Genomic DNA, 14,403 nt, shown 5'->3' with positions numbered 1-14,403 from the left:
AAAGTATTAGGATGTTTAATGCAGAGAATGTCTTCTAACTAGAGACTCTAAGTTTGTGCTGAGGTTGATGACACAATAGAGATGAAGACAGGAAAAGTCACTGACAGTCAAGTTTACATACCTCAGAGCTGGACAGACCTGAGTCTGTGTCGTCTAAGCCTTCCAAGAGTTCATCCAGCCTTTTCTTCTCTGTGTCAATCATGACCACTGGGCTTCTTGAACTCTTGGCCAACTACAAGATGTATCAGTAAGAAATTTAAGCATGCAGTGCAACGTGTAGTCCAGTAAAAACAAACGAGAATTCTATAAAATAGATACACTAAATTAAAATCTGAGAGATTAGACGTTTTAATTTGCTAGGTAATTTTTAATTTTTATTTATTTTTATTTTATTTATTTATTTTGTTTTGTCTTCTCTGAGACAGGGTTTCTCTGTGTGGCTGTCCTGGACTCGCTTGTAGACCAGGCTGGCCTTGAATTCACAACAATATGCCTGCCTCTGCCTCCCTGAGTGCTAGTATCAAAGGCATGCGCCACCACGCCCAGCTAAGTAATTTTTATTTCATGAAAAATCTATTCTAAATCATCATTTTCTGAAAATATTTTCAATATAAGCAAGCCCTTTTCTCTGTGTGTGTGTGTGTGTGTGCGCGCGCGCGCCGTGCACACATTTGTTTGCTACCGCACATATATGGAGGTCTGAATCCAGTTCTCTCCTTTTACTGTTTGGGTCCAGGAACAGAACTCAGGCTTAGGGGCAAGCACCTTTCCCCACTGAGTCATCTCCCTGGCTCTAGGAAGGTCTTATTAACCACTTCAGAAGTCATCTTCATATAATTTTTTAAATAGAAGCTGATTTCAAATTTCTCTCCAGGTATAGATTTAGATGAGAAAGATATAGATGTACAGATATAGAAGATGTAGATGTGCAAATGTAGAAGCATAAAAATATTTGCTGAGACGTGGGAAAGGTCTCCTGGATACTTCAAGGTACTGTACATCCACTTAATGAAACTGCTTTTAATTTCTAGAATATGGAGCCTGGGCACACAAATCAGTTGGTAGGATTTGCCTCACATGCACAAGGCCCTTGGCTCAATCTCTAGTACCTCATAAAGCTGGGCATCATGGTGCAAGCCTGTAAGCTTAGGCTTGGGAAGTAGAGGCAGGGGGATCAGGGGGATCAGAAGTTCAAGGTCATCCTCAACCACCCATCAAATTTGAGGCCAGCCTGAGCTACCGGAGACCTTATCTCACAAATAAATTTATTAACTTCTAGAATAGCATATAAAGTACTTAAATAAAGAAGGAGAATCTACATTGAAACTATTGTGCGGATCAGCAAGAACTCAGAAATGGGGAAAATCCCACTGTCCTTGGAAAAGGAAACAGTACACCGAGAGCCAACAGGCCAGCGGAGAGACAAGGGCAGATGAGTTGAAGGCTCCCTGAAGTTAAACACACTGAGAGTAGTAGAGGCCAGCCTGGCAGTGGCAGACTGACTCAGGAACCACGCTGCCTGGCACAGCATGCCAGTTGCCAGAACACTTCTGGCCTGAAACAAACTCTCCTGTGGCTGATGCTTTATGCTCACCAACGTGGTTTCCCAGTGACGAGCTGTCCAGGGAGTTAGCGTGAGCTTCTGCATACCCCACAGACATTTCTTGTAGATGAATCCATTAACACTCAGGGCCAGTACAGGAGTCCCTGTGCCCCTAACTGATCTGTGTCTATTTTAAAGACAACCCAAATCAGGTGGCCTGACCTGTGGTGCAACAAGGATGAAGGCCTGAATCAAGGACACAATGGAGGATAGTGACTAGGGGCCACATGTGGGTCACAAGTGATGGGGGGGTCAGAGGAGGGCAGACTACCATCAGGTTCTCCAGGCCAGCCTTGCTGCTCTGCCAGGAACATTTGCCACTCCCAGATCTAAATGTAGTAGCTACATCATCAGTCTTATAACAAAATGAGTCAGTAAGTAAACACACGCACACACACTTTCCTGAGGTACAGGTTAAAATCTGGAGGGGAAACACTGCTGAAAGCTGTTTTCCATTTCAGGAACTGGACTATTTCTAAGTGATAAAATAAATTCTAGTTGCAATTCTGAAAGAGATAGAAGGCAGGGCAGGCAAGATGGCAGACATGATGTAATCAATTATGCACACATGCATCTTCATGAAAGACATATTTCAAGACCCTGAATGGCTGAGATGTCTCAGCGGGTAGGAGCACTTGCTGTGCAAGCCTGAGGACCTGAGTTCAAATGCCAAGTGCCCATATAAAAAGAGATGCGGGTGCCTATAACCGCAAATGTTGTCAAGAGGATTGCTGGGACCTGGCAGCCACCAGCCTCACTCCAGATCCAGTGAGAGACCCTGTCTCAGGAAAATAAAGCAGAGAGTGGTAGATCGTGCCTCCACATATGCACACATGCACATACACCAGCCACACTCACACACAGAGAATAACTAAATCACTACGACCCCTTTGGCCACTGGCTCACTCCCCATTCTGCCTCTTCAACTGTGAGATACCCACCTCAATGTTTCGCTTAATGAAGTCCTGGCTGTGTTTACTCTTAAGCTCAATCCTTTCCGTATTTGGAAAAGGTTTCCTTTCTGTTTCGACCAATGGCTCATTTTTTTCCACATCACAGGTAAAAGCTAGTATTGAAAAGTTTAAAATGATCTCATAATTACAGTTATGAATCACACTAAAAAATTCACTTCAAGTATACAGTAAAATGTATTTTAGAAACACACATAGAAATAATTCTTAAATCTAGACCCAGAAACATAATAAGGACTTTTTCTTTGGTTTATATTTATTTTCTTCCCATCCTCCATAAGCCAACTTTCTATTAGCGGCAGCCTTTTTAAAATTATTTTTAATTAAAATATAATTACATAATTCACTCTTCTCTTTCCTACCTCCAACCACCTCCCCAACCAGGTACTTGCCTTGCTCTCTGTCTCTCTCCTTTAATTGTTGAGACATAAATAAATATATAAATGCTACCTCTTCGGTCTGCATAAAGTTACTTGTATGATGTGATTTCAGGGCTGGCCACTTGATATTGGATAGTTTTGGATAACCAACTGGGAAGCTCTTCCCAGAAGAAAACTATGTCTCCCTCTCTCACAACAAGTCAAAATGCAGAGAACACCTAAAGGTAGGGGACCTAACCCCACATGAGACATCTATGAGACAACTCCTGCACTGAAGGCACAGAGAACGTTGTGGGAGAGGAGGCTGTAGGAGCCAGAGGAACAGGGGGTCTGTAGCCTACTTTTTCAAAGACCCAGTAATAGAATGCAATAATGAAGTCTCAGGAAGTAACTCCAACATGGGCCAACTCACAAAGGACTATATGCCATGTCTGTTTGTAGAGTTGTCTGCCACTGAGCTGCACTCTCAGCCCTTATGCCCACCTTGACCTCCAGCTACTTCTTACCTGCCCATTACTCTAAAATGTTTCCGTATACAGCCAGCACCCCCTTGTGGCAATGTATATAATCAGACAAATTAAACATACCCTTCTCGATAATCTGCACATGATTTTCATAAGTTTCTGGAGGAATCTGGGTATCAAACACTGAGAAAAGGGCGTCTTCAAATTCACAGTGCAAAGGCTCTACTGGTTAAAAAAAAAGTACTTGTTCAATCTCCACAAAATAAAGTTTCTACGCAGTTGCTTGAAGAGAGGACAGAATACTCATTCTCCTATTTCTACTATTCCCCAATCCCCTCCATACACATGAACTGTTTTTTTAAAAAGTCAGTGTCACTCCCAAGTTGAAATAGCAATCAGGCAATCCTCTGGACATGCCCCCATGAAAATGAACTGCAGAAGATGGCCAGACAGCACCTCCCTAGACGCTTGAGAGCATGCTAGGGCATCACCTGTCTCTAGAAATGACCTGCACAGATCCCGGTGCTTGTGGTGCCGACAGTGTGCACACTTGGTGACAGAATTGTCCCTTCCCCTTTATTTTGAGCCTCCAAGTTGAAGACTTTAAATGTACAGTCAACTATGAACAGAATGTCCTTGAGTAAGGCATGGTGGTGAATACCTGTGATTCCAGCAATAAGGAAGGAAGCTAAGAAGCCCAGGAGTTTGAGTTCAAGGTCATCCTCTGAGATACAGCAAGTTCAAGGCCAGTCTGGGCTACATAAGACTCTTGTCTCAAAAAAAACAAAAGGCAAGGCCTGCAAGATAGCTCTGGGAAACCACAACACGTGCAAAAGCCCAATGGTCTGAGCTCCATCCCAGGTAAAGGCGGAGGGAGAGAGCCGACTCCACAAAGTCCTCTGACCTTCACACACAATCGATGGCACGCACTCCCACTTACCTGCATGCACTAGCGTGCACATACACACTATTTTTTTTTAACATTGGGAGACTCATGGAAGTTAGTGTTCTCTTGTAATTTCTTCTCATGAAGGAAATAGGATAATGCATTGTTCAACATTTTTGTTTAACTGTGGTTTGTTTTGGGGTTTTTTTTTTATGTTCTCAAATCAGCTAATTTAATTAGTTTATCTTTGTTCTGACTAGTTTTATGTCAACTTCACACAAGCTAGAGTCATTTGAGAAGAGGGATTCTGAATTAAGAAAACATCTAAGATTTGCTTATGGACAGTATGTGGGAAGGCCCAGCCCATTGTGAGTGGCATCATCCCCATGCATGTGGTCCAGGATTCTACAAGAAGGCAGCCGAGAAAGCCAGGAGGAGAATGTAAGTGAGCAGCACTCCTCCATGGCCTCTGCATCAGTTCCCACCTCCAGGTTCCTGCCCTGACTGTTCCTGAAAATGTAACTGAAATAAACCCTTTCCTCCCCAAGTTGCTTTTGTTCATGGTGCTCTCCCATAGCAATAGAAATCGTGACTAAGACAATCCTCAAAATCTGCCAGTTGTACCACAGAAATCTTTTATTTTAAAAAGTATGGCAAGCCAGGTATGGTGGCACACATCTTTAATCCCTTTAATCACTTAGGAGGCAGAGCAGAGGGATCTCTGAGTTAGAGGCCAGCCTGACCTGCAGAGAGAGTTCCAAGCCAACCAGGGCTACCCAGTGAGACTCTATCTCAAAACAAAACAAAAAAGATTACATACTATCCATAAGTTTTAAGATGATAAATCGTTTTTTATTAAAATTAAACATTTTGGGACTAGAAAGAAAGCTCACGTGGTAAAGTGCCCGCTGCACAAGCACAGCACCTCAGCTCATTCTCTAGAACCTACGCAAAAAAAAAAAAAAAGCTGGGTGTGGTGGTGCATGTCTGTAACCCCAGCTTTGGAGAGACAGAAACAGACAGATCCATGAGACTCACTGGCCAATCAGTCTTGCTAAAGCATCGAGCCTCAGGTCCCAGTCAGAGTCTCTATCTCCAAAAGAAATATATACACACATACATAACTACATAACTACATAAAGAAAGGTTGACAGCTCCTGAGGAACAAACGATGGCTAGCTTTAACTGTCAACTTGGCACAACCTAGAATCGCCTGGGAAGAGGCTCTCAGTAAGGGTTTTCTACATGGTGTTGTCCTGTGGGCATGTCTGTGGTAGACTGCCTTACGTTAATTGATGTAAGAAGACCTGGTCCATTATGGGCAGCACCATTCCCTAGGCAGTGGATCCTGAATTGTGTAAGAGTGGATAAATCGACCTGAGCACAAGTTAGGTGGGCATGCATTCTCCCTCCTGACTGTGGATGTGATGTGACCACCTGTCTCAAGCTTCCACGTCTGTAGCTTCCTCACAGTGACGGACTGTAACCAGGAATTGTAAAGTGCAAAGGTTCTTTCTTCCCTAAATTGTTTTTTGTCGGGGGACTTTTTCACAGCAACAAACATGCAACTAGAATGGGTAGTAATCAATCAAATCAAATTTATTCTGAACCAAAGATATTATTCCTACAAAAAAGTTAGCTGCCATGTCAGAAAAAGGCACAGGTGAACGCTTCTAAGTGAAAGGATGCAGCCTGGAAAGGCTTTTGCTGGAAAATTCCAATTATACAACATTCTTAAAAACTAAATCAATTAAGAAAGATGCAAAACCATAAAGAAAGTAAAACTTAATAGTGGCAGCTAGAGGGTGGGGAGGAAGGAGAGCTGAATGAGGATTCACACAATGGGTTCTTTTAGAGCAGCAAAACTAGTCTATGGAATGGTGAGTTCACAGCTCTGTGCCTTTGAAAAGAACAGTCACCATCAAAGCCTAAAGAATAAAAATCAATGCTTGCAGAAGTTTTGAAGAAAACAACTTAAGAGATTGAAGAATCCCACATGTGGAATGCAGCAATGTGACTGGACAATCCACATGCACGGCAAATGTCGACGACAATCTTGTCCAACAGTAAAGGCAGGCTTAACTCCAGAACTAAGTCTGGAAAAGAGGTCTATAGGACTAAAGGCAGCAGAAGCTAAGTGTGAGGATTACAGTCTGGGTGGCAGAAGTGTTTTCTAGGGGTTAACGATCCTGTTTGTGTACCATGCAACTGCACAATTAAGGAAAGAGACAGCAGAAAGTGGGAACAAGTTTCTCACTGTTGAAATACAGATAAGCAAGAGGGCTAGGCCATAATAGTGTGATGGACCACAGGCACATGACTCTGTGTGTGAACTCAAAGTTAGCTTATACAGAGATGGCTGCAAGGCATACTTATAAGACATGTGCATACAGGGTTAGTATATGCACATACATTTCTTTTCCCAGAGGAACTGCACCTGGCATCCAGATCCTGATGTCCAGTGGCAGTAATCAGGCTCCTTAGAGACAAGGCTGATTCCAAGATGCAGGTGGGAAATATAGGAGAGTCAGAAGCGGAGGAGGAGGAGGAAGAGAAGGAGGAGGAGGAAGAGGAGAAGAAGAAGAAATAATAATAATGCCTGGCAAGAGAAACAAAACAAACCCCACAGTGACCGACGAAATGAGCCAAAGAGATGCAGGTACCAACTAAGAGACTATCTAATGGCCAGAATAGGAAAATGTAATCCATACAATCAAGTAGTATTGAAATCTAACTCAAAGTATAAAGTAATATCCACTAATAGTAATCTAATACTGATACAAATGAGTAGTAAAAGAGAGAAGATACCCACCCACTGCAGAATTGGGACCAATGAAGGCCCACATTCGGCTTTCAGTGAGGCCAAGCATAGCTCCCGACTCCTCAGATGGAGACTGTATAGAACTACTTCCTCACAGAGGTTGCAGTTTAAAGAAAGGGAAATGGAGTGACTTTACAGTGGAAAACTCTGACAGACACTTCTTCAGCCGGAATGTGCAATTCAGTCTAATCATGGGGAAATCATGAGATCAATTTCAACTGGTGAACATGCTACAAAATGCCCGACCACTGCACCTCAAAACTGCCAAGACTGTTACAAACAAGGGAAGTGTGGGAGGCGTCACACTAAGACCAGGCTGTGGAAACATGAGGGATAATTTAAGGTAGTGTCCTGCATGGGATCCTGGGACAGGAAAAGAACATTAGATAAGAATTAAAGAGACATGAATCAAGTCGGGTTTTGCATAAGAAGGCCATACCAATACTGATTGACTTCAAACATACCATACTCATGATAGGCACTCCTGATGGGATGGGGTATACGGGAAAAAAACTCTGTAATGTCCTTGCAACTTTCTGTGAATTTGATTGTTTGGTTTTAGTTTTGTTTGTTTGTTTTTTTCAAAATTGGGTGTCTCTGTGTAGCTTTGGCTGTTCTGGAATGCACTATGTAGACCAGGCTGGCCTTGAACTCACAGAGATCTACCTGTCTCTGCTTTCCAAGTGCTGGGATTAAAGACATATGCCACCACCACCAGGATCATCCTTATGTTTTTCTTAATTTCCTTTATATTTTCCAAGTAGGGAAAAACAAACAAATTAGACATAGTAAGAAGACACAGTACGAAAAATTACTATTAAAATACTGATTTGAGATGGTCCATCAGTGGATTATATTGTGTATGTAGAAACTTTAAGTCTAGAGTAGGGAGTCCTGCCCAAACTGTCTCCAGAAGAACCAGGAAACAGAGGATAGTGGACATGAAAGAAGCCAGAGAGAGTCAGAGAACGGCCTCCAAGAGAGGATTTGAGCCAGACGGTTTTTGCACCCACTACTCCTACATGGCCCTATAACACCCATGCAAATGTTCACACACAGAGACAAAACCTAACCCTGCTACATTTTGTTTATGTATTTGTTATTTGTTTACTTATGTGTATAGATGTGTATATACATATGGCCATGGTTGTACCATAGCACACATGTGGAGGTCAGAGGGCAAGTGGAGGGAGCTGGTTCTCTGCTTCAACCATGCAGGTTCTGCAGATGGAGCCCAGCTTGTCAGCCTGATCAGCAAGCACCTTTACCCACGGAGCCATCTTGCTGCTTCTAGTCCTGCTTTACAGAAACAAAACTTCTGAACAAATTCAGCCATTCAAATCAGTACCAATTAAAAGAATAATCTTCTATTAGCAACAGGGGTTGACCTAGGAATAAAAGATAGATTTATTATTTAAATCTATTAATTTAAAAACATTAATTTTATCAAGAAAGGTATACTGCTTAAGTAGCTGTTGAAATGGACTGAATATTCTTCAACAGTAAGTCTGTAGTTGGTGTTGGGAATGAAGACAGTTTATTGAAAACGACACAAAAATTAACATTGTTTGCTGGTTGACATGTTCAAAACTAACAAGATCCAAGGCACACAAACTAAAGATAATCAGAATGAATACCATGATCTAGTTAATTATAAAACACTATATAACAAGGTATAATTATAAATCTAGTTAATCATAAATTCATAGAAAGTCACTATCTTTTCTCTATATCACTTAGAACTTTTGAAAATATATTGAAAGAGTCACCAAGTGAGACAGTACAGCAAAGAACTATATAAAACCAATGGAAAGTTAATAAATATGTGAAAGCTGCCAAATTTCCCTGATATAGGGAGTAGTATGTGAAACACTATATTCTTGCCTAGTAATCATGGAAATTCTAAAAAATAACCCAATTTAGTGAGTATTTACTCCCTGTGTCAAAGGCTACAAGCAGCCATGTTTTAAGGACACGTAAGTAGCCTACAATGGAACTCAGTATTAAGAAACTTAAGAAGTTTCCAAGCCCAAAGTAAGCAGGGAATTAAGATCTCCCAGGAAGCACTGCGAGTAATTTTAGAGCCGATTCTCAGGCAGATTCCAGCAGCTCCTTCACATGGCAGAAACACTGACCTTCAACTTGCGGTCATGAGGAAACCTAGTCAAAACCACGCAGCCATGCTCCTCCCAAACGGCTGAAATGCTAAGAGTAGAAATGCCTTTTTTTTTAATATACCGGGTTCTGAAATAATTTGTTATGCAATGATAGATACTAATAAAATTGCACCATAGGGAAATAGGATAGCAGGAAGACACAATAAAGAGACTAAAACTGAACAGCCTAAGAGAAAAATGGTAAAGACTAGACTCGTAAGAAAGAAGAAACAGAAGCCAGCTGCAGGAGAGGCAGAATAGTCTCCTCTGATAAACTGTCACTCACGGAAGATGATTATGAACTAACTGTACCTGTGTAATTTTAAGTTCCAGACAAACTAAGTTCCCGGCTAAAAGCGGTGCTCTTTTAAAAAACAGGTTAAAACTAGGTGCTGCCACCTAGTGGACGGTTGCATGGTCACAGCAAGGGAAGGAAACACATGGGTCCCTATGTTCCAAATAACACTTACAGGTCAGTCCCTGCTCTCCACATTAACTGTGGAGAATGTCCTGTCCATTGGCTAGATCAGAGTAGGGGTTCGATGTTTACTACTTGTATTGTCTTTGGTTAGTGCAATAGTTTGAGCAGAGCCCCCTGGGCCCTGATCCACACATCACGATGTTCTTCTTGTAGGTTTCTAGGACCCTCTGGATCCTTCTGTTTCCCCATCTCCTATATTTCTCTTACCTAGAGTCCCAATAGGATGTCCTCACATCTATCCCAATCTCCTGGTAAGTGAAGACTTTCATGGGACATTCCTCTTGGGCTAGTGTCCAATTATAAGTGAGTATATACCATGTGAGTCTTTCTGCTTCTGGGTTAACTCACTCAGGATGATCATTTCTAGTTCCATCCATTTGTCCACAAATTTTGGGAATTCCTTGTTTTTTATAGCTAAGTAGTATTCCATAGTGTAAATGTACCACAGTTTCTTTATCCATTCTTCAACACTTAGGCTGTTTCCAGGTTCTGGCTATTATGAATAAGGCTGCTATGAGCATGGTTGTGAGCATATGTCCTTGCTGTGCGGTGGTAGCTGGGTCTTGAGGAAGCCCTATTCCCAGTTCTCTGAGAAAGGGCCAGATAGATTTCCAAAGTGGTTGTACAGTTTGCATTCCCAACAGCAATGAAGGAGCGTTGGTGGGGAGGCCTGGTGGCACTCAAAGGAAGAATAAGAAGGCTACCAAGATGAGACTTGATAGCCTATGACCATAAAGTGGGGGGAAAGGTCCCCCTTCGGTCATAGACCTAGGGGAGGGGAATAGAGTGAAAGCAGGAGGGAGGAAGGGAGGAAGGAACAGGAGGATACAAGTGATAGGATAACAATTGAGTTGTAATCTGAATAAATTAATTAAATAAAAAAAAATTTTAAATACTTACAGAAAAAAATTACTTACAGAAGCACTTTATTTAGTTAAAGATCTATGAATAGATGCACGTGTGGCAGTTCCTTCTTATGCCAACATGACACAAGCTAGGAAGAAGGACATCCTAATGAAGAATGCCTCCACAGGCTTGGCCTGCTTCCATAGTCTCTATTCTATCACCCTCCCCAGCTGCCTCCCTCACAGCTGCTTTTCCCTTCCCAGGCCCTTTTCTAGTTCACTGCTCTCTACATACACTCACAACATTAACGCACGAATGCACACACACTCACAACATACACACACACACAGAGGAATCTAAGACTGGCATATGAATGAGACCATGTACTCTCTGTCCTTCTGAGGCTGGGATACCTCACTGGAAATGGTTTATTTTCCTGAAAACTTCATTTTTACTGCTGAGTAAAACTTCCTTGTGCACACATTTATTCTCCACCGACCTGATGGCCAGCTAGGCTGATTCCATTTCGTCCCTACTCTGAACAGAGCCACAGCAAACACAGTGTGTGCGTATCTCTATGGTGGATCCTCAGCCTTTGGGCAGATGCCCAGGCGTGGTCACAGGCTGTGGGCTAGTTCTAGTTTTAGCTTTGAGGAATTCCTGCTCTGATTCCCCAGGTGTCTCCGCTGGTCTCCATCCAGGCAACAGTGAGCAGGAGCTGCTCCTTCCCCACATCCTCACCTGCACCTGCTGTCCTTGGCTTCCTGACGAGGAGATAGAATACCCAAGTAGCTTTAACGTGTACTTCTTTGATGGTGAAGGATGTTAGATACTTTTTAAATATTTACTGGTCATTTGTATTCTCCTTCTGAGAACCATATGTTCTAGTAAAAATGTTATCTCCTGTTCTGTAGGCAAGCTGTCCAATTTGTAGTTTCTTTTGTTGTGCTGAAACATTTTCATTTATATATGATTTTATTGTGCATGTGCATATATGCATATATATGGGTACGTGGAGGCCAGAGGGCAACAGGCAGGCATCAGTTCTCCTTGCACCACGTGGGTTCTAGAGACTAAAACTGGGTTGCCTGGACGCAAGTGCCTTTACTCCCTGAAGTCTTCTGTTGGCCCATCAAGTGATTTTAATTCCTCAAATCCCATCTGTCAAGTTCTTGGAGCTATTTTGTGTGCTATTGGGGTTCCATTCAGAATCTTCCTTCCAAAACCTGTATTCTAAAGTGTTGTCCTTAAAAGGTTCAGTATTTGGGGTTCTAAATTAAGGTCTTTGAGCTGCTTTGAACTGATTTTGTGTGCAGTGAAAGAAATGGTCATAATCTCATTCTTCTGCGGCTGGCTATCACATTTTGCCCAGACCTTTTATTTAATAGGCTGTCTTTTTTCCAGTGTATGTCTTATCACTTTAATTAAATAAAACCAGTACAGACTTGGAAAGTCCACCTCCAAAGAAGGCCTTCAGTACAGAAGAGGCAAGGCACACGGAGCCCCTGATTCTGGGAGAAAGCTTTGGTATACTACAAACCCTAAGGGCCCACAGTTCTGATCTCTCAATGCTGGACACAGAAAGGAACAAACGTAGAGAAGGGTTGCCCCTCAAACCACACCTCCACACTGAACCAAGCATCTGGGGTTCTGAAACGTTAAACAGAGCTCCACAAGAAGACCAACAAAGCCAACTAACCAGGGCCCAGAAGGGCTTGCGGAGACTGAAGCATCAACCAAAGACCCTGCAAGGACTCCCCTACACAGGCGGAGCAGATGGGCAGCCTGGGCTTCATGTGGGCCCCCTAGTAAGAAGAGCAGGGGCAGGGCTCTCTGACATGTATTCTGTTTCCTGCTTTTTGATTACCCCCCACCGCCCCCTCTCCCCACCCCTGGCAGGGCTGCCTTAACAGACCATAGGGGAAGAGGACATGCTCAGTCCTTATCCAACTTGATGAGCTGGAAGGGGCTCCCCTTTTCTGATGAATAGGGGAGGGAGGAGGGAGGAAGAGGGAAGGAGGGTGGGACCAGGAGGAGAGGAGGGAGAGGGCTAGGCTGGGGTTGTAAAGTGAATAAAGTAATTTTTTAAAGTTAAGCAAAACAAACAAACAAACAAAACCATGCTCTTTGCAAAGGACAAAAGGAACCCAGCACTCTCAGAGAACTCAGAGGATCTCTAGGATCCTGCCCACACAAAACTGCAATACTGGGATACCGCCTATGTGATGTATGCAAGGGGATTCTGAACTGTCCTGCTGCAAAGGAAGGGAGGGAAATCAAGAAAAGCAAAGAAAGCAGCACGCTTGGCTGGTCTCTAAAGGCAGGACTGTGAGACAAGAAATGGGCAGACCAGCAACAGATTTTCACAAAGGGGTGCACAGGTGACGGTGAGATGGCAGCAGGCAGAGGACTGGGGGCAGGAAGTAGCATCTAGACTCTAAGAGGGACAGGAAGAGAGTGGAAGACGGCTGGGGTCTGCTTCTGGGTTTCCTCTGCTCTCTCGCTCTCTCCCCTGTTGACAGACGCAGCCCTTAAAACATGGAAACTCAGGAAGCAGAGGCAGGCATACCTCTGTGAACTCAAGGCCAGCCTGGCCTTCAAAAGCAAGTCCAAGGTAGCTAGGGCTGCAGAAAAGCCCTGTCTCGAAAAAACAAAAAACACTGAAACAGACCTAACCTCAGATACGTCCCTCTGATCCTCCCAGGTGTGATCAGTCACTCACAGGGAAGAGGACAGCACCCTCCAACCCTGGGATCAGAGGGCAAGGGCTCCCTCCACTCACCCGCTGCTGTCCCTGCAGACTCTGAAGTCAAACACAAGAACTTGTTAGTGTTTTCCAACTCCTCGTCGTTTTCCAAGTCTTCGGTATGTTTTGCAGACTGATGGAAGAACAGTTTAAGTTTAAATATGAAAATGGAAAACACAGATACCCACTGGCTCTTATCCCAACCCGGTTCTCAACTGTGTATGCACCCAAAGGCAGGGTCGGCCATTTGCATGCCTTTAACTGGGAAATCTGTTAATATTTCCTGTTTCTCCAAAATCCTGTCTGTAGGCTTTACCAGAAAAAGTTTACATATATATGGCTTAAAGCATCTTCACACACATACACACACATATACATATGAATATATAGAGTGAGTTATCCACAGGTAATACATATTTATGTATATATGTGTATGTATGTATGTATAGAGTTAGACACATATATATGCATATATTGAGTTATCCACAGCTACCTACCCCATCAAATTGAAACTTTAAGGTTGGTTTCATATTATATTATATTATGCTTCTACTTGTAATTCTTTTTTTTTTTCCAGACAAGGTTTCTCTGTGTAGCCCTGGCTGTCCTAGACTCACTTTGTAGACCAGGCTGGCCCCGAACTCACAGCGATCCGCCTGCCCCTGCCTCCCGAGTGCTGGGATTAAAGGCATGTGCCACGACGCCCGGCTCTACTTATAATTCTTATTTCAACACAAATTAAAACTTCATTCTTAACTCGTGTTAAGAGTTAACTGCCTAGGAAATGTGCCCTGAACTCAGTCAGTGACTAAGGACGGCTGTCAGACTCAGCCTGTATGTTACCACAGGGTTCCTCACTCGCTGCTCTCCTTTGAGACGTGAACTACAGCATGAGTCGGTGGCTCTAAGAGACAGCGCCCACATCTGTCCAACTTCAACCTCTCAATGCTATGGAGAACAGGAGGCCAGCGAAGGCCAAGCAAAGTTAGTCGGGCTCAGAGCCATGGCAACACAGAGGCAAATGAAGTACGGCCCAGGCTGAGGCCTCT

General features: G+C 43.2%; 1 protein-coding gene and 1 long non-coding RNA gene across 8 annotated transcripts in view; one reads left to right on the top strand and one right to left on the bottom strand.

The window, feature by feature from the left end:
- Positions 1–14,403, top strand: part of LOC311594124 — a 52,762-nt gene that overhangs the window by 15,262 nt on the left and 23,097 nt on the right. The window lies entirely within an intron of this gene.
- FSIP1 (fibrous sheath interacting protein 1) overlaps positions 1–14,403 on the bottom strand; it is a 260,080-nt gene that overhangs the window by 228,537 nt on the left and 17,140 nt on the right. For 6 of the 7 annotated variants that reach the window (XM_084775575.1, XM_084775577.1, XM_084775573.1 and 3 more), the window contains exons 5-8: positions 13,391–13,487; positions 3,542–3,643; positions 2,545–2,669; positions 122–232 (exon numbers count right to left, since the gene is read on the bottom strand). In XM_084775575.1, the coding sequence (XP_084631701.1) occupies positions 122–232; positions 2,545–2,669; positions 3,542–3,643; positions 13,391–13,487 (435 nt within the window). The remainder of the gene's footprint in view (positions 1–121; positions 233–2,544; positions 2,670–3,541; positions 3,644–13,390; positions 13,488–14,403) is intronic. The other variant, XM_084775576.1, reaches the window with a different exon arrangement.

Source organism: Acomys minous (assembly GCF_964271855.1).
Source record: "Acomys minous genome assembly, chromosome: 3".
NCBI lineage: Eukaryota > Metazoa > Chordata > Mammalia > Rodentia > Muridae > Acomys > Acomys minous.
Note: the sequence above shows the minus strand (reverse complement) of the source record. Positions and strands in the feature narration are given on the sequence as shown.